Genomic DNA, 24,654 nt, shown 5'->3' on the forward strand with positions numbered 1-24,654 from the left:
TGCTTCTGTGTGACGCCCTATAGCGCTGTTTGTAACAGACTGTGTGTTTGACATTTGAAGATACACACCAGACTGCTTGTCAATTAGCCCCAAAAACAAAATGGGGGAGTAAATGGCACTTTAAAACTAAAATAGAAAAGCAGCTGGAGGGGTATTGTATAAAGAGCTCGGAATGTTTTTGACGGGCTTGCATGTTAGCTGTTATCTCGTCTTCTACATTCGCCTGTCTGTCTTCCCTCCGTCACCAAAATCTGTCGACATTTGTTGTCCCATTTCCTCGAGTCACCTTAAAAAAAAAAAAAAATGTATCTGACAACCGCCAAATGGGAAGAACTTTGCGTATACAGATAATGTCCACACTACAAAGCTGCGAAAAAACATGACACTTTTAGGGTCAAACTGTAAGTTATGCCACACCCACACACACTCACCGCCGATAGCACATGACACTATGGATGAATAAATAAGAGGGCGGTGACACTTCCCCCGCAAAAGATTGTCAACAGTGGCGCGTTTCCTAATGCAATTTCCTTCCAATGTGGTTCGCCGTATATCACGCCCACATTTCACACGAGGCTGAGCTGTTTGTAACTTACCATAACCGAGATGTGCAGCAGATGCATGTGTTCGTGCAGGCCATTAGCAGGCTCCCGGGCTGTGGGTTGTGTCGTCTGGACTAGGATCTCAGACTCGGTCATGGACACGTGGAAGTACAGTGTGCCATTTTCCAACCACTGCTGCTTCCAGTGTACTTGGGAAATATCTTCTCCTGAACCCGACATCTCTGCAGAGCGAGGAAAAAAGGGACAACATATAATCCATGACAAGTTCACATTTAATGTGTTTGTTAACGTCTGCTCTCCTTAACATTACTGTGTGCAAAAGTAAAGCAAGAAAGAAACCAAAGTTCAAATGTGACTGTTTGGTTGTGCATTAGTATTCCAGTGCTGCAACTATAGAAACCTCCAACTCTTGAAAAGCTGGACAGAGTTCTTAAGCTGTCATAATTGTCTGCGTTTGTGCGGCTGGCTCGGGAAGAATTACTGTCAAGCGATTGCATTGCTTAGCTGCTCTGATGAAATCTTTATGATGGGAAATTTTTCACCCATCAGTCAGAATCACACACGTTTAAGCCATCCCAAACAACACAGCACTTCTATCACAGACAACATGAGATAAGAGAGGCTTATTCCTGCACATTTGTTTACACTGTTTTTTTTTTTCTTTTGTCAGGGAGGAAACGCGGAGATAAAAACTCCACAAATGGGACGACAATTGATTTATCAAGCTCGATTAAATTCAAATCCAAAGCAGTTGTAGAAATGCCGTCTCACCTTTCAATGTACTCTGCTTATCTGCATAAATCATCCTACATCTTGTACCAACATAAAAGCATCAGCTACAGGCCAGTGCTGGCATTAAGTATCACACATCAAAGGGAAACTGGAAATGTTGAAAAGCAAAAGGGGGGAGAAAAATGTGCAAAAAGTAATAATTAAAGAAATATTTTAATACATTTAAAAACAGGCCCAATTGCAATTTGTGGAGCAATGAAAGAGGGAGATAAAAAAAACAGAGGGGGATCACCAGTTTATCTCGATATGGATCATGGCACAAGAATCGAAAGCCATCAAGGGGGAGCGGTTGTTCAGTGGAGGAGTACTGAGCAGCCTCAGGGAGCCTCAGATTGCGAGGCTTGATACAGTATTTGTCATGCGGCTGGGTGACAAGGGCAAAGGCATCTGCTGACATCTCCCATCAGCGGCAGGTAGCAAATGACAAATGGCTTTCGGTGCAGCTGGTTATTAACACGCTGACTCTGGGTCAGAGGACACGGATGGCCGGGGAGGGTTATGTGCGCTATGCTCGGTAGTGCCACGGGCTCTTAGGGAGGGGGGGGGGGCATGCAGAACACACATCCCCTCAGAAAATGACAGCTTTCCTAAGGTATGTAGACGTGTACAACGTACAGACATCGTGTTATAATGCTCAATTAACTGGCCGGCAACATAGTTATAAATCCCTGTTATTTCTATGGTCTAAAGAGATCAGAAAAATGAACAGCTGATCTAAAAACTAGAGAGCTAAAACTCTAATTTGATTTAGCATAGTATAAAACCTGGAACTGCATTGACATTGAATTGGAACAGATGGTATAGAGGACACAGAGCACCCAGGGGAGTGTTCCGAGTATGTGGGTACCATTTTTTTTTGTGTGTGTCAGAACTGATGACACAACAATGGAATTAAGCTCATGTAACCAATCAGTCTCCCATTCATTGTCTATGGAGCGTATACAAGATGGCATCAAGTTTAAAACGTACTTGGCTTTGAAGGAGAGCAGCTTTATTGGCAAATACTGATTGTAATTTCCTGTGCCATATTGGAATTCTAAATCTAGGCGGTGCGTCACTTTAAATATATCACTATCACTGCAAGGCGGAAATTATTACTATTTCAATTAATCAAACCAAATATTTAGCCTATGAAAGTCAGAAAATAGTGGGAATAAACAGCAGCATGTCCAGTCCATGGTGATGTCTTCAGTTGGTTTGACAGAGGCGATACATCATCACATAAGAGGCAGGAACCAGTATTACTTTTTTTGATACATTATTACAATGATTAATCAATGCTAAAAATTGTTAAATACTTTTCTGACTGTGGACTCATTGATCACTCAGCATTAGGACAATGTACACATTATCTTATCATATATTCGAATACACTTTCAACATCCCCCTCCGGTACTGTAAGAGGTGTTCTATATACTTTTGCTGACGACAGCTTATGGTAAAATTTTGTAGAGTGTAAAATTCTTAAATCCCATAACTGCTGGCTATTCAACTCTTTATGTTTAATCTGTGGGCTGAAGACACACTCCTTGACCTTTCACCTCGACAGGAGATGAAGCTTTTTTTCTGCTTGGCCGACAGTGAGGTGCCTCCCGCCATCTGGTACCGTTTTAAAACAGAGCTTATCAAGCGTCTGTCAAATTTATCTTGGAACTTTGCTTACGTGCCCTACGTGCATTCCAGATAGCTATAAATAACTGTGATTGTGCACACCACTGACACTTAGTGTGATCCAAATGGATTGTGATTTTTATAAGAACGACTGAAAAGCAAGTCTTGCAGTAATTCAGGATGGATGGACAGTAATAGAGCTTCTAGGGCTGCTACCTACCTTGCTACGATTGTTATGTAGATGAGGACGCTCAGTAAGCATGCTATTTAAAGACAAACGGATTGTGTGTGTGTGTGTGTGTGTGTGTCTGTTCTTGTCTTTTGTGCTATGAGGCTCGTCATTGGGCACCTGGCCAGACGTTAGTGGGATATAGGTGTTCGGCCTCAAGGTCTGCTAGTAATTCATTAAGAGGAACATTATTGATGTGTATGTGCACGGCTGTGTGTGTGTGTGTGTATTTCTGGTATGCTCCCAGCAAGGGTGTTAGCAATACAGTGTATCTGAAGGACAACCCAAAGGAAGCGCATAGCGATCGTTAACATGTCATAGATCCAGGGAACTGGATCACAAATTCAGGCTGAATACTGTGCACTCTTTGAATATTTCTCCTATTTTTCTTCTTTGGCTTGTTTTGATTTTGAGCGAGCGAATTGGTAGTTTATTCAAAGCAGTTTCACAAGTGCAATGACTCTTTTGTATTTCATTTGTAGTAAGGTCATTTTGAGACAATACTCATTGTGTAAAAGTTCATAGCTTGCTGTGCTGTTATCCTGTGCAGCTTTTTGAACAGTGATGCAGCTAAAAAAAAGTGTTTTAACAGGGAAAAAGAACATGGATTTGACCTGAGGGCTTCTTAATTGATGATTCAGATCAACAATGTTTAGGCAGTAGCCCTTCATGATAAAACTGAGGCAGAAAAGCTGTGACAACAGATGTGAAAACCTTGGTTTTAGTCCCTTTCCATTTGGCATAGAGTTTGCATAACTGTCGGCACAGAGATATTGAAAGCTTGGCCCAAATCCTTGATAAAGCCTCCTTACTCTTTGCTAAGTCCTCTCAGCAGGTACTTACGATACAAGTGATAACTATTGAACGCTCAATGTCAGCAGGACTCTTAATACAAGAGCCGGTGATCATATAAGTGCTCACATCTTACTGCGTTTTTCCTTATCCCTTTTCTTTAAGCTGTCTCTCTTCTAAGATCCTTCATCCTTTCTTCATCACTGTGAAGGAAAGGTTTGGCTCAAAGTGCCGAGTTTGATTTGGAGTTCATGCCGTAGTTTTCACATTCTTTAAATGCTGCCTTGGGAAAGAGTGATTTCCACTCAGCAGAGTCTGTCAGACTTGGATATTTTGATGAGATGTGCATGTATTTAGGATGAGGCATCCTAAATATATGCTGCTCATAAAAAAAATTTAAATGGACTACTGCAAAAATACTAAAGACACAGTCCCTCATACGCATCTGTATGTGTTCAGGATTTGATCCTGCAGTCTGCCACCTCTATCACAACTGAATTGCACTGCTAGCAGCTGCAAATTGCACACTGAAACTAAACACAGGGCACCCCAATTAGCAAAGCATTGATCATAGAGCCCCACACACTGCTGCACTGTTCACTAAACCAACAATATAAATTAACATGTGTCGAAAAGCGGTGAGCTTTCCCACCTCAAACCAACAAACCAGATAAAAAGGGGAATTAATTGTACTTACAGTGAATATATTAAATGCCCAAACTAGGTGAAATCTATTTATTTGATCCCATATTGAATTGCTGATTTGCTCTTTAAAAGTGAAAATCATCGACATCCGCTGTTCCACCACCTCAGTGTTCTTCATGCTGAAAAACACAGAAAAGACCAGTAATGATGTCATCCAGAAACAAATTTTGGAGCTGTTCCACTGAGCATGAACAATGGAAACATACCCATACAGACTTTGTTGTGATATGGGATATATTTTCTGAATCACAACTGGAACTCATTTGACTAGAATGTTTCAAAAATTCCCACCAGCCCACAGAGTCAAAATCTACTTCAGTGTCAATGGACCGTCACAAAAACGTATTACCTGAATACATCTGCAGTTCAATCTGCAACGCTCTTCTGTCTTGCTCGGGAGATTGACGTTTTTATTGGGGATACCCACATTACTGTCTGAAATGTATTGAAAAAATGCATTCAACATCATCACTACCAATTAAATCACAATCAGGCTGTGTGTTGGTCGTGATAATCACTGTCAAGGTTGCGCTGCCTCCAAGAGTCTGACAGACAGCAGTCACGGGTTAAAAGCAGTACAAATTCACCTTCTTCGACTACAAGAGTCTTCTGCTCACCCACACATCAACACGTGTTCCCCCAAAGCTTTGGCTCTCATCAGTTTAAAAGGTGATCAGAGCCGTGCGGAGTCAGTGATTGTGCAAGCCTGACAGCTCCGTGACAGTCTGTCAGCTCGGCAACAAACCCGTGTCATCAACGTTTACTGTGATGAAAGCTGGCACCCTAAAGGAACTTTTGCAGCCTGTCATTACATACGCGGCATAACACATCCGTCTTCTACCGAGCAGCCACAATCTCATTGCTCAGGCTGCATATACCGGTAGTATGGATGGCAGATGAATACTTAATAATTCATGAGGGAATAAGAATGGAACCATTGGTTTCAAATGTCTTAGCCCACATTTAACGCAAGGCCAGGAAAGGAGGGCTGAAAGTATGTGAAAGGGAGGGACCAGTGGACGGAGATAGAACGGGGAAGGAGATTAATCAGACATTATACAACAAAGTGTTGAAGAAGATCAGCATACCTCCTCGACAGTCAAATTCTGCCTTAAAACATTGGTCACCTGTGACAATGGCAAATGCCATGAATTTTCACTTTTTGACTCCACACCACCGTCATATGTCGACAGGAACTGTTCATCGGCGGCAAAACAAACAGGTTGAGAAAATGCACACTCGATTAGCTACTAAATGGTCTTGATGTCGTATGCTTGCATACCCAGAATGCTAATTGTACCATTACCATTTCTAAATGCTATGTAATATTTAGGAAAATACAGGATGAGCTACAAAAAGGTACGCAGGGCTCCCTTTTCCAATCTAACACCCATGCAACTAAAGGCCACCCTGATGTCTCATTACAAACACTAATGAAATAGCTGGCATTCACATAAAGACCAATGAAAATGAACCCGATTAAAAATGCGTCAAGACTATTTTTTCCATCTCCGGGAAATGTAGCAGTGTTATCTACACAGTGGGACACTGCACATGGGTGTGTTTTTGTGTTGGAGAGATCAGTCTAGCTTCCGTATCACATAAATTGGTCCATGCTGTTTTCAAACCATCAATGAGCACAATCCTACATTTTAAAGAAGAGAGGACTGAACATTGTAGGCAATTTCAGTGGTATTCTTAGATGTGCATTAAAAAAAGTCAAATTAGATTGTATTTACACACACAAATAAGCGCTGAGAACACACATGCCAACATTTGATCCCCATGAAGCTGAAGAAAACATGCCAAGGTAAAGGAGGAGCAAAATAATTAAAAACATAAAACACCTAAAATGTACGACATAAAAAAACCCCAATTTGGAGTCTTTTACGTCGAGCCTATAAAAAGGCTGTTGCATGTTCAATTACATTGCCAACACACAGTAACATCAGTTTATCCACTGTGATATAGACCACGCAAGTTCAAACTTCTTAAATATTCTCAACAGCAAAACTATTTTAATCCAATGGTCGTCTGAAAGATCAGTCAAAAATCTAAAAAACTGTGGTACGCTGTGGAAATAGTCCTTTCTGTGGTAACATTAAAAGGTCATTTTAAACTATATAAGAGTGGGATTTCAATTGAACGCTCAAGTTTGTGAAATCAACAAAAACAAGCAAAGAAAAGAAAAAAAAAGCTGTCAGTATTTTTCTTCTCCATCCAGATGTCCAAGTACTGTAGAATGCTGTCTCGATACTTCCTCGCTCAATCAGCACTGCGGGATCCAATTCTGTTGACTCAACACCCATTTCTGTAGTTGACCTGTTTTTCACCTCACTTCCCCCACGTTTCCACTGCAGAGGCCACTTTATAGGAGCACTCACGCCACCGATGATGATCTTACCAGCACTTAATTAAAGCAATTTATGAATGAAACTGTGGTCTGTGTTTGTCACACTGACAGACTCTCCTATACGTATTTATTAGGGGTGTAACGGTTCACAAAATTCACGGTTCGGTACGATACAGTGGAGCCACGGTTCGGTACAGTAGAAAACTATAAATGCCAGAGAAATGTACTTGATTTTAAAATATATTTATTCATTACAACTAACATCATGAAGTTATTCTTTGACTTTGAACAATGATGGAACTATACCTGAGTGACCCATCTTCTGGGGTGTGTTCTTAGCGACACATAAGCATAAAAAACAAAAACTGCTCCTTAATGTTATGTAGTATTGTTACTTACATCTTGCTTACATATTGTATTGTTACTTACATCTTGCAAAAGAGATTTTTCATCTCAATGAGACTACCTGGTTAAATAAAGGTTTAAATTAAAAAAATATATATATTTTTTTTTATTCAAACGTATTCGGTTCGTCATGCGTACCGAACCGTGAGCCTCGTACCGAACGGTTCAATACGAATACGCGTATTGTTACACCCCTAGTATTTATAGCAATGCAATGCATTTCCAAATCTGTATGGTTATTGCTTTGCATACAGTGTGTGACAAAGAAAACAAGACAGTCTAGTAAATATCAGTGGGGCAGGAGGAACGCTACTGGATTTGAGACTGCGACACCAACTTTTGTCCTTTGAGATTCTTAGTGGGGTCCTCGGAAGGATCCCCCGTTAACGAGAGGCCCTCCCAGTGCCACTCAGTCTTTATCGATGATGTCCACACACCCACGCTAACTCTCCTACTGTGCTCAATCACAGCAGCAGCTGTTGGGACGGGCGTACTGACCACCTCCTACAGAAAACCAATCATATGTTCAGAGACACCGCCAGTGAGCCTCCCAGCATGAAGGAGAAGGAGACTTATGACTTCAGAGCAAACAACCAAGGCGAGGCAGGAACCGTAGCAGGCAGTTGCAGTGAGTGTCCTAAAGAAAGCAGATATCGCATATTTTTACCCCCCCCCCCCCCCCCAATAAACAGGGGATGTACCAAAAGTGTGAAAAAATAATGACACACGTGTATCGATTCTCGAAATCACTACTGGTTTTTAATTAATGGTTTATATGCAAACAGTTGTGGCAGAAAGTGGCTCAGATTGCATAACAAGGGTAGTGCTGTGATGTTGGATGGTGCTGGGACTGTGTGATATGCAAATGCAGATCCCGCTTTTATAATTGCATAAAAAAAACCACCAAATAGTGGCGTGTTCTTTATACTATCACAGTTTTCCGAATATTAGATTGAAAGCAAGTATCCCAATGAATCTCAATATAATGAATTGTAACCTGTCGCAAGATCCATGCAAACACGCAGCCCTAATAAACATCCCAGGCGTAAATTGAAAGTCACAGCTATATATTGCTTCTATGAGAGCATTTTCACAGAAATAAACCAATATAAATTTAAAAACACCTTTCCAAAAATCACAATATAACCATCCAGGCATATTGCTTAACGTCGTCCGACATATCGTCCAATAACAAAGACAATCGCGTAGTAAGCAATGCATTGTGAAACAGTCTTTGTTTCATAGTGGGACCAACAGACCTTTGGGAACCTGTTGTGACAGTGTAAATAGAATAAACAAATAGCTGCTTGCCACTGGCCCCATGCTGCTCAGTGGGATCTGGATTATCTCTCATTAGCAGTGAATACGTTCTCCCGTGTGTGTAATTGTTCGTGTGTATGTGTGTATGTCTGTACTATATGTGAGTGTGTCTGCGCCTCCATTGTTGCTCAAGGTCATTTCAATTCTGGATTATTAAAAAATGCCCCCTTTGCAGATTGTATTGTGCAATTTTGTAAAAATATAGTTTTGGTTCCCCCCAGTAAATAAGAATCATGAACTCACTAAAAAAACAGGGTAATTTATGTGTGGATCTATAAATGCTTTGTCCCTTGCGCTCTTCAGGATTAGTAAGGCAGAGTGCCAAAAGAAGGAAAAAAAAAATAATTCAGGAGCCCTCCAACTCCTAATGTGTTTAAAGTGACACATTAACAGGATAAACAGCCTTCTTATCTGCTGAGTGCATAGACGTTTTTTCTATAACACTACAATCCCATTAACAAGACCTATTCTGATTTCACTTGTCCACCGATGGGGGTTGTCTGCCATTGCCAAAGTGGGAAGCTTGAGTGTTATAGTACACGCATTAAGGTTTACTAATCCTTTGTTTTGGCCTCTTCAATTGAGACCACAGTCAAATAAGGAGAGTAGAATGCATTGACACTGTGGTTCTAAACTGCATTACAGCATCCATGTCAACCGTTTGCCGAGGAAAGTCAATATAAATAAATGCAAACACGTAACCAGGACTACAAACAAACAAGATTGGCAATGTGGAGAGGCCTCACTGTTAGTGAAGGAAAAAAAACAATGTATTTTTATTTCTGTAAATTAAAAATGAGTTGCATGTTTCTTGGTCAAACTGATCTCAGCTGCGGGATGGTTTTTGTGATGGTCCTGCTCAGGTCGTGGTTGTAATGCCCTTCAACAAAAGCAATGGCCTTGCAACAGCAGACAATACCGGCCTTGTAGCAACAGACTGTGATGTGTTAAGTGTCCCTAACTGAAAACACACTGGTCAAGGATGAATGTATAGTGGGTATTCAGCTGGGACTCCTCCATATCCCAGAACGCAGTTAGAAGAAAAATCATAAATAGCTTGGTCAAGGATTTGATACATAATGGGTCACGCACGTCAGAAGACGTTTCTGTCCACAGCCAGCTCCCACGTGGTTCAGGCTCCTTTCTGCTGTATTCACTTTCATTTGCTGGACTTCATCCTCTGCTCATTAACCTCACCCTTAAATAGCTTCAGGATTAGAAATCAAGTCTTGCTATTGTACACCAACAAGGATTATGTGGTAAAGTTTTAAATCCTCTGGCTTTTCTTCTTTCTTGACTTCTTCCTTGTGTGCATCTCAATTACTTTCTTTTACGTCATTCTCCCTCTGCTTTTGAATTGCTCCTATATGGCATGTGTAACCAGAACTTCCTCCTGGCACCTTATTCTTGGTTCCTGTACTCATAGAGGGTCATAAGGCGATGCTTCACAGCCGTTTTTGGCAATCTCAGCCACTTCCAGTGATACCGGTTTTCCACTGCTAAAACGTACCCAAGACACATGCTTTAAGATCTGGGTTCTTCAATGCTGACAGAGCCATACCTTGACCTTTCAGCAAATAACGCACAATGAAAGGTCTCCACCAGCCATTCAAGCCTTGGCACAAGCCCACAATTGCTATTGTGTCCCTCAGGCTGTTATTTTTGCCCCTCAACCAGGAAGTGGATGATGTCTCACCACTCTCTGCCTCTCTAACCTGTGCCATCGTAGTCACTATAATGGTGCAACCTTCAATACCAAGCCAGTGGAGAAGCAACATGAGTGTGCTGGATCAGGAGGTATTATTACAGATAAGATGTTGCTTAAAACAGCTGTTGACATATTTTATGACATCATCACCCTAAGACAATGGGGGAAACACACTTACTGTGGTTGTATAAATGTAATGTATGGTGCTGGTTGATCACTGCTAGACCGCAAATGTTGTTTTTCAGAAAGCTAAACGCCAACAAACACAGACCGAAGCAGAATATGTCCTGAGATTAAAAAAAATGTGTTGCATTTTGGAAATGATTACATCAATCTTTTTTCAACAGACTCCATCCGTTGATGGCCTAAAATAAAGGCGTAGTGCTATTATTGGTTCGTGTGCTTTTTGTGCTCCAGCAACAGTTCTTTTTTTCAGAACATATTCACCCAACAGATGTTAATATATATAGAAATTGGTATGTTTATATTATAATGCACCTATTTAAAGATGGATCCCCTGACAAAAATGAATTAGTCTGACAGGTAGGTGAGACTGCACTCTTAATCAGATACTTGGAGGAACAAGGCTATATGTAAACACAACTATTGCCAAAGATTATCCTGCATTGATGTCATTGGTGATGCCTTTAGATCCATTCAACTTCTGTGCTTTATCTTTCACCCCATTCTTAATGGATCATCAGGTAAAATGTTACTTTTAGTCCAGACAATGTAGCGGTGTACCAAATATCGCCCCATGGCATCAGCAAAGTAGATGCTTCAAAAGTATTTTCTGTTTCAAGCTTGCTAGGTGGCTACAATTTTGCAACCTGAAAAAAACTGAACTTGAAGATATTACCATTCTGTTCCACACAGCACCAGCAACCTCATACTTATTTGTAGATCTGTGCCATTTTACATTTTGACATGTTTCATGATGGAGTAGTCATTGCTGGCAGACCTAGTCTCCCCTGGCTGCTGATCCCAGAGCACAATATCTGCTGGCATCAGTAATCTTGAAGTCACTTGATTTATTTATTTTTAAGTGTCTTCTTTAAATGCTTAACAGTTCCAGATATGGCTACTGTTAAAAGAGACTGCTGAATTTTGAGACATCTAACACTTACTTGTCCATTACATTGTTAACCTTGGATCTTTGCGACGTTGTGCCCGTCCCTCTTGCAATTTTATATCTGCACATACAGTAAATGTTTTACGAACACACTAAGATATTCTCTATTGTCAAAACCTGATTCATATTTATCCTAATAAAGATGCACTTAACATGATGAAATACAAATACACGTGTGCTGTTTTAGTAGATAGAATGTCCACTACTCTTCAGCGGCAAGCATTACTCCATCCTTTGCTGACTTGGAAAAACACATGCAATCTATTACTCTACCACCAAAGGAAAAGTGAAAAGCAATTTTATTATTTTTTTTATAAAAAAAAATGTGCTTCCTGTGTAGCAAAAGGGCTCCAACTGCAATCCGTTGCACAACTCTATGTCGCATAATGATAATAAATCATCCTTGAATCCTTGATTTTGAATTAGGATCCGACAATAAAATCTGATTTACAGCATTTAATTTGCTGTAACAGGGTCACGGCTAAGGGTCAGGAAGTAGTGCTGCTCCTCTCAATCTAAAAAGAAGTGGTGCCATTTCATGAGGTCCAACATGTAGCCTGCACTCATCCATGTCACGGACAGACATTCTGCTAAAACTGTCCAACTTTAGCACCGACGGTTATTCAAAGCTGAAAATCTCTATACTAATCAAAATCAGTGCAAGACACTTTTGGCATTGACTGTCTTAGAAAGCGCTGTCTTTAATATTTCTATACCTCCGTCTCAACTGTCTTCTGCTTTCTGTCTCTCCTTACACATACTTTTGTAAATGCAGGTTATATGGTATGGCAAGACATGTACAATCCTGCGATAAATTAGCGACTATAAATATGAGCCTACGCTGGTTTTTAAGAGTTAATTCATTTCCTGTGGGCATGGCTGTGTCTCATCTGATTAATGATGGTAATGCCATTGGCATGCAGAGTTGGGTCCCCTGTCACTGGAGATAAATCAGTGGAGCATTGTAAGGCGTCATACCCCAGCTGTGTCCAACATGTTCCCTTTAACTGGCTTCTTGACCTACGACACTATAAGGGGGCGACTGTGGATGAACACCATCATAATTCAAGTACTTTGTTACTCATGAGACAGTGACAGAGAAACTGATTAATGTGCATTGTGGATTCATACCTCAGCATGTTGGATATTTTAAAAGGACTCATTAGCTACAAAACATGGTTCAATATGTGATCAGAAAGAGGACCAGAGCCATATTAATAGTCTGATAATGTCAGCTATATGAACTCCTTGAAGATTTGTAATTCCAGTATTCCACCTTCAGTTACAAAGGAGAGAAAAAAAACTCGACCAAACAAGTATTCGGTCATGTCCTTTGGGTTTGTGAGGAGCCTGGAGGAAATAGGTCATCCACTGTTTCACAAATTAATTCTGAGTCAGACATCATCAGACAAATATCCCTAACAATAATACCCATCTTGGGTGGTGGTACATTACTCATGTCAATATTTGGAACCATTGCAATTAAAACTTCGTTCAGACAGCTTGTCTGCTCTGTTATTTACAAGTGATCAGATCGGCTTGTGTGTCCAGACACCACCAACCTGTTTGCATGCATTCAGGGCCATACACAGGGGTTTTGGGAATACCAAGGTCCACAAAACTAGGGGCATTCAGGGCCTTCTGCTTACAAGATCAATAAGATAATTCACTTCATCACACACACACACACACACACACACACACACATACTGGTGGATATGTAATAGGCGGACTTTTTCGCCATACAGGCCCGGTTGTGGTTTGGATGGACTACCCTTTCCTGAGGTCCCACAGCTTTGGCAGTTCGGTTAAAACACTTCAAAAAATCTGAAAAAAATTCAGCTCACTTTAGATTTCAGATACAACCAAAACAACTTCAATACACAGCAACCTAATTCTATTGTGGTATAGGCAGACATTTCTATTTTTGACAAAAGTGTGACTTATGAGGACCAAAAAAACACTGTTGGGTCTTTAAAGGGACAATAAGCCCGCCCTCCTCATTAACATAAATACACACACCTGACAGGACACAGCATTACTGGAACAGTTAATTTAATATCAAAACTAATCTTAATAGATGACCAAATTGGAGGCATGCAAGTTGGCCACCTCCAGAGTGAGACAGTATGTGTATAGATAGATCTATCTATCTATCTAGAGAGAATCAGCGAGTGCCTGAACCTGGCTTCAATATCTGGCTTTCATTTAACATGAAAAAAAACAAGAGGTGGGGCGCTTTATCATTCAGTCAAGTTTATTAAGTTCAAACTCAGGCCACAGACTTGATTTTTTTGTAAACAACTCTTGACAAACCGAAGAGAACAAGAGAGAGCGACAGAGACAGAGAGAGAGAGACAGCGACAGAGAGAGAAAAAGAGAGACAGCGACAGAGAGAGAAAAAGAGACAGCGACAGAGAGAGAAAAAGAGAGAGAGACACAGACAGAGAGAGAGACACAGACAGAGAGAGAGACACAGACAGAGAGAGAGAGAGCGAGCGAGACAGAGCGAGAGCGAGACAGAGAGAGAGAGAGAGCGAGCGAGAGAGACAGAGAGAGCGAGAGAGACAGAGAGAGCGACAGAGACACAGAGAGCGAGGGAGAGAGACAGAGCGAGAGAGAAAGAAAGAGAGAGAGACAGAGAAAGCGACAGAGACAGAGAGCGAGAAAGAAAGAGAGCGAGAAAGAAAGAGAGAACGAGAGAGAACACATGAACATTAACTTTCCTGCCAAAAAAAACAAAATAACAAAAAAGGATATTTGTTTACAGCTTCTGTGACTGTCTTTTTTCAGCTGTTCCCCGATTCCGAACGAAGTCTCTGACATTTTGCACAGTTCTTTGTTCCAAGACTGGTCCTTCCACCAACTTGCAGTGACTGCATTCGTTCTTGGAGGCCAGGTGACCTTTACGAATGTGATTTTTGAAGTGCCGCATTACTGCTGCAACCTCAGCCTTGGACCACGCTTTCTTTGTCCCTCTTCTGGACCCAGCATCTTTTCCTGGAAGATATACAAAGTAGACAAGACGATCACACAAACAGAAAACAAAATGTATTGGCAAAATGAAGCAATCAAGTACGGACACTTAGGAATATGTTAAGCAGTAAAACTTACAACAAATTACTGTGATAACATCTTTAACATTTTAAAGTGGCTGAACCTTTTTATATTTCAATAGATAACTCATTACAGTGCATGAGGGAAACCATTTCTGTTGTTTTGGTTCTGTACTCTAACACACTAGATTGGAAATTAAAGAAAAAAAACAATGTTGAGTTAAAAGTCTCAGTGAAGCGTATTTACCTTCTATACTGTGACGCAATCTCCAATGAAACAGAATATTTGAGCTGTGTACAGTAACAAGTGGGATCAAATTCTTCACATTTGATTGGACAGCTAAAGAGTGGGCAGGCTTAGAGTTTAGCATGATATGGAGCTACAGAGGACTGTTGGCTTTACACACCTCACCAGTTGGTAGAGAGATGGAAGGGAAACCTTGCAGATTTTGAAACAGCACAGTATCACTACACCGTAGCCAGTACATGCAGATGACCGGTACCTAGAGCTCTCTGCTGAGCCACTGACAACGCAGACCGGCGGAAGTACATTTTCTTCCCACCGATATTCAAATGCACATCTCTTGTTGTCTGTCTCCACATTGTTACCAAGATCAACAAAAAGGTGATATCACTGGTGTGGCTACTTCGTGGCTCAAAGTTTTGTTTGATCGGATACATTTTGAAGACTTCAAACATTTGAAACTGTTTTGCTGAGAAAAGAAAGGGACTTTATGGGGATTTTGATGAAAGTTACCTGGATATTGATATTGTTTTACATATATTTGGCATAGAACAAGAAATAAATGAACAATCAACACTGGAACTTTAATTAAGATCCAATTCACAGTTTAAAAAATTATTGAATTAACATCCACATTGGATTAACAGTGGGAATTGGGCCTGAAAGTTCAATATTGACCTTGAAAATATTAGTCATAATCTTCAGACTATGGTCTGCTCTGGAAAAAGGCAAGCTGTGTTGATTTAGTGTCGGTGCTAGCACAGAGGGGAAAAGCAATGCCACTTCATCCAGCAAAATAAGTGCCAGCATTTCTGGTACTAATAGCTATTTACTACAACGTTTTGTACCTAACGGTTTGTGTCTGTCCTGAGACTGCAGATCGAAAGCAGCGGAATTTGGTAAAATGCATCGGTCTCCTTGGATGAGATTAATGTGTTTTGTACATGAATGATAATGGTTTGTTGCCGTGATAACTTCCTTCTCAAAATCCTTCCATAAAGTATTATTAGCCATTGTGAATGTTATGGCTTCTGATAAACCTTAAAACTATTACTAAAACCCGCTGAAAGCTATTTCCAAGAGTCGAGACAAAACAATAAAAAGTGAGTCAGTCGGTTACTGTATAAATATGTATGGACTACAACATATTTTAAATAGGATTAGTCAAGCCTGCAATTTTCTTACCAGACCAGGAGTCTCTGGTCACAGTGAAAATCAGGGTGAAACATTTAAATGGGTCCAATGAGTGTAGTAGACTCATTCATGTGTGCCTGAAACGGGTAGAATGAAATTCACTATGGTCATGTTATGTTTTAGTTTATAAATAATGATACATTTTTTAACAGATCTGGTATTAGTTATATTTACCACAATCTTCAATCCCATCTTCAATGAATTAAGGGATATAGATAGATAGAGATATATATATTCATACCACTTTTTAAAATATTTATTTTGCATTTTTCTTGAAAGTGAACTTTAGCGTGAACTACTTGGGCGCTCCTCACTCTTTTTAAATCGTATGTCTTCTCATTTTGCCTTTTCTTTCTTCTATACCTTGCATCAATGCCTTTTTGTGTCTAATGTAACTACTTTAAAAGGTGCTCTACCATCAAACTTGGCTTACCTTCAGAGAGAGGGGCGGTCTCAGTTACTGTGGATGACACTGTTCCTGCTAAACACACAATTTCACAATACTTTAGTTTCAAATTGAATTTAAAGAACATTTGGTGAACAGCGACAAGTATAAAGTGAGGGAACCTACCTGAATCTTCAAAGTCATGGACCTGCTCTGTGATTGTAGAGTCAGATGTAGCATCTACAGGCTCGCTAGTTCCAAACTCTGATGCTCTGCCTGCTGTGCCACAGTTATCGGATTCGCTCCCACTGTCCTCGTCTTCAGTGCCGCTGAATGCAATTTCATCTGGAAAATAGTATTAGTAGTTCTCGCATGAAAAGCTGCACATAAAAACAAATCAAAGTTGGAAATATTTTTGCTTATTATATGGCAGCATATATAAAATTTAAAACAGTATCAGGTGTGTTGTAAGTGTTAATTTCTTTACAAACCGTCCACTTCAAGCTCATCCAGTGATTTTCCCTGCATGCTGGAAAGATTCCCTTTCTCCATCGATAAAAGCAGTTTGGAAATCTTGGCCAGTTGTGTTGTGGGAACTGATAATCTGTAGAAATCCCGGTGAACACGGATGTCGTGACCCATGAAATCTGCAACCTGATCAAGTTCATTGTTTTTCAAATTAAGGACTTGTGAGAGTGTGGCGACGTGTTTCCTGAGCTGTGTCGACCTGAGGTACTCGGGGTGCTTTGCTCCACACTCGCTTGCATAAACACGCAAACAGTCCTGTCCCCTGTAGTGGCTCATCGAGTTGGGTATCGCAAACAGGAAGACATTTGTGGCACAAACACCACAATCTGTTCTTTTACTGGTAAGGAGTGACAGAGCATCCATCATGCTTGGTGTGAGCAGAACTGCAACCTTTCTGCCCCTTTTTCCCATGATTTCGATTCGGCTGAAATAGTTGCACAGTCTCTGTTCAGTCTTCGACAACCCCATGGCAACATCTTCATGAAGCTTTGTATCGTCTCTTTCATGGAAACTTTTGAGGCGCATTTTTGAAACCTCCCCAGCACGTCTTCGATTGAACACAATGATTTGTGTAAGTGTACTCTTTGCAAGTTGAGCATAGTTCTGAGTACTGGTCTTCTCCTTCAAGTTGCAAAAGGCAGTTTCTGCAGACTTCTCGAGGTGCCGATGAAGGCTCTGAACATCTTCAGTGAAGGGTAATGTTGATGGCTTGTTATATTTTGCGTCACTCAGTGTGTTCAGGGCACTGTGAGACACCATCTCAGACCACTTGGTGGTGTACAGCTTCTTGAACATGTCAGTGGACTTGATCAGTTCTTCATCTTCTGCCATGAGGCCCCTACAATGAACAATGTCACAGATTTTCTGAAGTGCATGTCCCAATTTCAGCGCGAGGCTTGGTCTTGCGTATGAGTGTTTTTCTTCATCAAAACCTGAAACTTTCTTTACAGCTTGCACAACCCTCTGGAAGTTAGCAGGTTTAACAGCCTCCTCTAGGTTATGTACAGAGAAGTCTTCGCGCAGACATAGCAACAAACGCCCCACTTCACGGAGCTTTTGTCGTATGTACTCATACTTGGTAGGATCTTGTCCATGTTTGTTATAGAGTGACTGAGCTAAATTAATAATGGTGAGGTCATTTCGCACAACTGAGGCAACCGCATCCTGTTTCATGACACTAAGGATCCTCCACACTCCACTTGAGATCTGCTGACAGAGTGCAGATTCTTGAGCTTCAGCCAAAGCCAGTACTTTGGTTCTCCCAGGTTCTTCATCTTTGTTTTCTGGCTTAAAGGGACATCTGCGGGCATGTCTCCAAAGTTCCTTACGAATGTACATGCCTTGACAGTACATACAGTGAATAAACTTTCCAGCCAGTGCTTTAGCCTTTGGTTTTCTTTTCACTTTCAGTGGTCCTGTTCCATCTTGTAAAACTTTAGTGTTGTGTCTAAAATTTCCCTTATTCCTCATCTTTTCTACTAATATCTTGCGATCTTTTGAGTGCTCAGGGAGGGAAAATGCTTTTACAATTTCAGCATGTGTCTTGTGTGTTTTCAAATGGCGGGAAATTTTGCTTTGTGGCTTACCACAAACATAACAGTAATTCTTTTTGGTCATAGTCAGATGTGGTACTTGTTGTTCGTGAAGCGCAACTTCACACTTTTCCTTTGTTGAGTCTTTGGTAGGATTCAATGAATCAGATGTTTCAGCAGCATTGGCAACCATGTGATCTTCAAGAGGTGGGAAACCTTTTACTGAAGTGGACACAACTGGGACGCTCGTGTCTGACCCATAAGATGTTCCAACATCAGGTAGTACTGGTTTTACTTGAATCTGTTCGGCTTTCAACTGACTAGGCATAATGGGGATGCTTGCATCTGAATCATCATCTTCTGTTTCTGAGTCTGGTATGTATTCCTCATCGGACATGCACTTATCATCATCTGATATTTGATCCAGAAACTGGTAAGAAAACAAAGGATTTCACATGATGATGGACAGCTACAGACAGTTAAGAGTTCAGCAAACCATATGTGCTCTGTTTTCTGTGTCCAACTCACCTGTGATGAGTATTGGAAGTTATCATTTTTAATTCTTCTGAGGCAGGATTTATGCCAGACTCCTGAACAACCTGTAAGACATTTTGAATATACAGTACAAAGTTTCAATACCACATGTTTATTCAAAAAGTCTCCCTTTTAAAGAGATAATTGATGCCCATGTTTGCACTTGTAAGTGTAATAACAGGTGCATTGGAGAAAAACCTCTAGCATTAAAACATAACAAATCTTGTCAGTGCCAATGAAGCAAAATAAAACACCTTTAAGTAATCTGAATGATATCCCACACTCTTAACTACTTCAACTTCATCATAACACATGTTTACACATCCTACAATTTTGAGAACTAGTTGATATATTAGCCTATGTTGTGAACCAAGGATTATTTGTCATCAGTGTTTCATTGTTGAATGGTTTGTACATTAGAACAGCAAATATACCGACCCAATACCCTAAGACAAACTCTGTACCAATTCAATAAATATCTCACCTCTGCATTCATAGCCAATCCACTTGTAGGAGGATACAGGTCCCACACAATGAACACACTTGTCCAAGGAGGATATTGTTGCGCACACCAGGCGATGATTTTGACACTGTTAAAATTAAGTATAATTTATTTCTGACAGTTTTACATTGACATCTACTAAGTTGACTACATTTTCCAATTGACCTTCTGAATCAGAATTTTCTTTTAGGAACTGTAATTGTTCCATATACACCATATGAGGCAACTGCACTTACACACACTAATGAAACATGATTTCATGTTTTTCATAAATAATGTAATTAAACTTAAGTTTACCTTTTCAACCCTGTGGAGGGGATCAAGTTGTGGACATGTTTGAGTCAGGCCATCCTCAGAGGTCTCAATCTTGTCAGTCGCTTCACTCTCAGCAGTCTCAATCAGCTCACTCTCAGTTATCATCTGTAGCAGGCAAAAAAGGAGGACAATGAACAGAGAGAAACTGTAATGTACCATTACAGACACTATTTGGAGTTTTAATGAGAGAAACAATCCTACTGTTGCTAAAACTATGTTATGGACACCAAACATTTCCAGAGGCATTTCCTTATCAAGACCCTGAAAAAAAGGTCTTATCATATCTATATTTGTTGAAGACTGGGTGCTTCTTGTGTAACATTATGTGGAAGTTATGACTGTTTTTGCCTTCATAGTTCTTATATTAGCTGTGATTGATTAGTTAAACAGATATACATATCACATGCAGGTTGTGCAAATATTCTTAAAAAACAAAGTGCTTGACACACACACAAACAATACTGACTTACACTTGGACAAGCATTTAATGAGATGGCTGTCCCAATAAAACATACGACAGTCAGGCAGCTGCATACACACACAACCATCATATTGGTATATTTAGACAATATCTCATGTCCTCATATACCACCCGTCTCTATAAACCATGAGAGGAGACTACACACACACACACACACACCCACCCAACATATTGGTATATTTAGACAATATCTCATGTCCTCATATACCACCCGTCTCTATAAACCATGAGAGGAGACTACACACACACACACACACACACACTAATGAAACATGATTTCATGTTTTTTCATAAATAATGTAATCAAACTTAAGTTTACCTTTTCAACCCTGTGGAGGGGATCAAGTTGTGGACATGTTTGAGTCAGGCCATCCTCAGAGGTCTCAATCTTGTCAGTCGCTTCACTCTCAGCAGTCTCAATCAGCTCACTCTCAGTTATCATCTGTAGCAGGCAAAAAAGGAGGACAATGAACAGAGAGAAACTGTAATGTACCATTACAGACACTATTTGGTGTTCAAAACATAGTTTTAGCAACAGTAGGATTGTTTCTCTCATTAAAACCCCAAACATTGTCAGAGGCATTCCCTTATCAAGACCCTGCAAAAAAGGTATATCTATATTTGTTGAAGACTGGGTGCTTCTTGTGTAACATTATGTGGAAGTTATGACTGTTTTTGCCTTCATAGTTCTTATATTAGCTGTGATTGATTAGTTAAACAGACATACATATTACATGCAGGTTGTGCAAATATTCTTAAAAAACAAAGTGCTTGACACACACACAAACAATACTGACTTACACTTGGACAAGCATTTAATGAGATGGCTGTCCCAATAAAACATACGACAGTCAGGCAGCTGCACACACACACAACCATCATATTGGTATATTTAGACAATATCTCATGTCCTCATATACCACCCGTCTCTATAAACCATGAGAGGAGACTACACACACACACACACACACACACACCCACCCAACATATTGGTATATTTAGACAATATCTCATGTCCTCATATACCACCCGTCTCTATAAACCATGAGAGGAGACTACACACACACACACTAATGAAACATGATTTCATGTTTTTTCATAAATAATGTAATTAAACTTAAGTTTACCTTTTCAACCCTGTGGAGGGGATCAAGTTGTGGACATGTTTGAGTCAGGCCATCCTCAGAGGTCTCAATCTTGTCAGTCGCTTCACTCTCAGCAGTCTCAATCAGCTCACTCTCAGTTATCATCTGTAGCAGGCAAAAAAGGAGGACAATGAACAGAGAGAAACTGTAATGTACCATTACAGACACTATTTGGAGTTTTAATGAGAGAAACAATCCTACTGTTGCTAAAACTATGTTATGGACACCAAACATTTCCAGAGGCATTTCCTTATCAAGACCCTGAAAAAAAGGTCTTATCATATCTATATTTGTTGAAGACTGGGTGCTTCTTGTGTAACATTATGTGGAAGTTATGACTGTTTTTGCCTTCATAGTTCTTATATTAGCTGTGATTGATTAGTTAAACAGATATACATATCACATGCAGGTTGTGCAAATATTCTTAAAAAACAAAGTGCTTGACACACACACAAACAATACTGACTTACACTTGGACAAGCATTTAATGAGATGGCTGTCCCAATAAAACATACGACAGTCAGGCAGCTGCATACACACACAACCATCATATTGGTATATTTAGACAATATCTCATGTCCTCATATACCACCCGTCTCTATAAACCATGAGAGGAGACTACACACACACACACACACACCCACCCAACATATTGGTATATTTAGACAATATCTCATGTCCTCATATACCACCCGTCTCTATAAACCATAAGAGGAGACTACACACACACACACACACACACTAATGAAACATGATTTCATGTTTTTTCATAAATAATGTAATTAAACTTAAGTTTACCTTTTCAACCCTGTGGAGGGGATCAAGTTGTGGACATGTTTGAGTCAGGCCATCCTCAGAGGTCTCAACCTTGTCAGTCGCTTCACTCTCAGCAGTCTCAATCAGCTCACTCTCAGTTATCATCTGTAGCAGGCAAAAAAGGAGGACAATGAACAGAGAGAAACTGTAATGTACCATTACAGACACTATTTGGAGTTTTAATGAGAGAAACAATCCTACTGTTGCTAAAACTATGTTTTGGCCACCAAACATTTCCAGAGGCATTCCCTTATCAAGACCCTGAAAAAAAGGTCTTATCATATCTATATTTATTGAAGACTGGGTGCTTCTTGTGTAACATTATGTGAAAGTTATGACTGTTTTTGCCTTCATAGTTCTTATATGGGAAAAGTATAGATAAACTAAAGCAAGACAAGCTAACAAATGCTACAGAGAAGTGGATACAAACTGCAGGTTAGTGTTGTGGAAGATGTCGGTCTGAGGAATGTTCTCAAGGTGCGTTCGCGTCACGTTTGGTGTGAACGCAGCTTTAGGATCGCAACGAATGACGTCACGTATGAGCCTCAAGACGCACAGTCACAAGAAGAATGCACGAGTTGTGTTAAAGTAAAATTTGGACTACCTTGCATCTCCACGGCCAGTCTGAGTCACCATAATTATAGGTGATCTCCTCTCCTTGACTGATGTCTCGTGCTGCAAACAAACACAGATGGGGCTTCCCTTTGATGGTTACGTACTTCATCTTGCCATTAGGGTTTCGATTATCGTCGTTTACAAGCCTTCCAAGCGACCCATCCTCTTTTGCTGCATCAATGCTACAAAAATACAAGTGAATATTAGTTTCACAACAGTAAATATATAAAATAAAGGCAATGTGTCATTTAATTTTGATTGGACTAAGCATTGACATAATACGCACCACCATAGTTTGCCATTAAAATGGAACTCAAACATGAAAACCTTAAGGCTGTTGTGGTAGATTCTCTGTCTCCGCTCACATTCTTGCTTGCTTATCAGTTCACCTCTATATTCTAAGAGAAATTCTCCCTTTTCAAATGGAGTACAGGTGAAGATGCCGCGACCTATTTCATACACAGAAAAATATCCGTCAAGTTTATTCATACTTAAATCATGATTACAAAATCAGAACATTCAACTTACCTTTGAAGGCATTGATGTATTTGACATCAAGTCCCACTTTGTCCGCTCCAGTGTCAGTGTAGAATTTTGCATCATCCTTTGGATTTATACGTCTTCGCCGTTGCATATTTTTTGCTGAAATTACCAAAGAAGATGGTTGTCAGGATTATCATCTTTATTTGTAGAACATGCATGTTCAGAAAACATTGTATAGCCATTTAAACCAGTAATATACTGGGATAAAGGTGAGGAAGGCCAGCAGCGTGCTGGGGTGTCCACTGGATACTGTGGAGGTGGTGGGAGACAGGAGGATGATGGCGAAGCTCTCATCCCTGATGAGCCACACCTCCCACCCCATGCAGGACACTCTCGCAGCTCTGCACAGCTCCTTCAGTCTCCCCGCTGCTGTCAGGCTGCACAACAAACTGCTCTCGGTGGACCACTAACACACTGAACACGAACACTGAACACGAACACTTTAATTCATTCACCTGGTGCAATATCTTATCTAATCCGTGCAATATCCAATATGTTTAAGTATTTACCTGATCCGTCTGTATATTCTGTATATACTGGTATATTTAATACTCTTCTTTACCGTCTTATTTTATTACTGTTTTACTGTTTAGTTTATTATATTAATTGATTTGTATCTTTTATTTTATTTACTTGTGAGCAATGCTGCTGTAATCCTGTAATTTCCCCACTGAGGGACGAATAAAGGATTATTTTATCTTAAAAAATATGAAGAAAATGCATAACTGCTCCATTCATATTTGTAATTGACACTGCTTCACTTTTTAAGAATATCATTAGACCATCTAAGATTAACTGTCCTCTCTGCAGGCACAGAGTAAACGCACTATCGCACTATTATCATATTGGATAACCCGGACCACCCTCTCCACCAGCTCCTGCAGGGACAGCGGAGCACTTTCTCCAACAGACTCATGCAGCTCCGCTGTCACAAGGACAGATTCAGAAAAACATTCATGCCCTCTGCCATTAGACTTTATAATAAAACACTCGCTCGCTAGCTCGCTAACACGCTAGTTTGCGCTCGTTCGCTAGCTCGTGCGTTGTCATTGTTAAGGCCAGTGTTGAGCCACATCGTGTGTCAGCTAATGTTCGCTACATCGTCTGTCAGCTAATGTTAGCTTGTTCGCTAATGCTAGCTAGCACACCACATG

At 40.3% G+C, this 24,654-nt stretch overlaps 2 protein-coding genes across 2 annotated transcripts in view; both read right to left on the bottom strand.

Moving 5' to 3' along the window:
• astn2 (astrotactin 2) overlaps nt 1-24,654 on the bottom strand; it is a gene marked incomplete at both ends in the record, with an annotated part of 218,560 nt that overhangs the window by 168,561 nt on the left and 25,345 nt on the right. The window contains one exon of the mRNA XM_079288873.1: nt 597-784. Within this exon, the coding sequence (XP_079144999.1) occupies nt 597-784 (188 nt within the window). The remainder of the gene's footprint in view (nt 1-596; nt 785-24,654) is intronic.
• On the bottom strand, nt 16,600-23,066 carry LOC306792252 (uncharacterized protein; the record flags this gene model as incomplete). The annotated part of the gene is made up of 8 exons (XM_079289325.1): nt 16,600-16,607; nt 16,676-16,834; nt 16,981-18,979; nt 19,078-19,148; nt 19,568-19,673; nt 19,883-20,005; nt 20,701-20,823; nt 22,947-23,066. 8 exons carry the CDS (start codon nt 23,064-23,066, stop codon nt 16,600-16,602), a joined length of 2,709 nt encoding a protein of 902 aa, XP_079145451.1.

This window comes from Melanostigma gelatinosum, assembly GCF_949748355.1.
Source record: "Melanostigma gelatinosum genome assembly, chromosome: 18".
In the NCBI taxonomy this organism is placed as follows: domain Eukaryota; kingdom Metazoa; phylum Chordata; class Actinopteri; order Perciformes; family Zoarcidae; genus Melanostigma; species Melanostigma gelatinosum.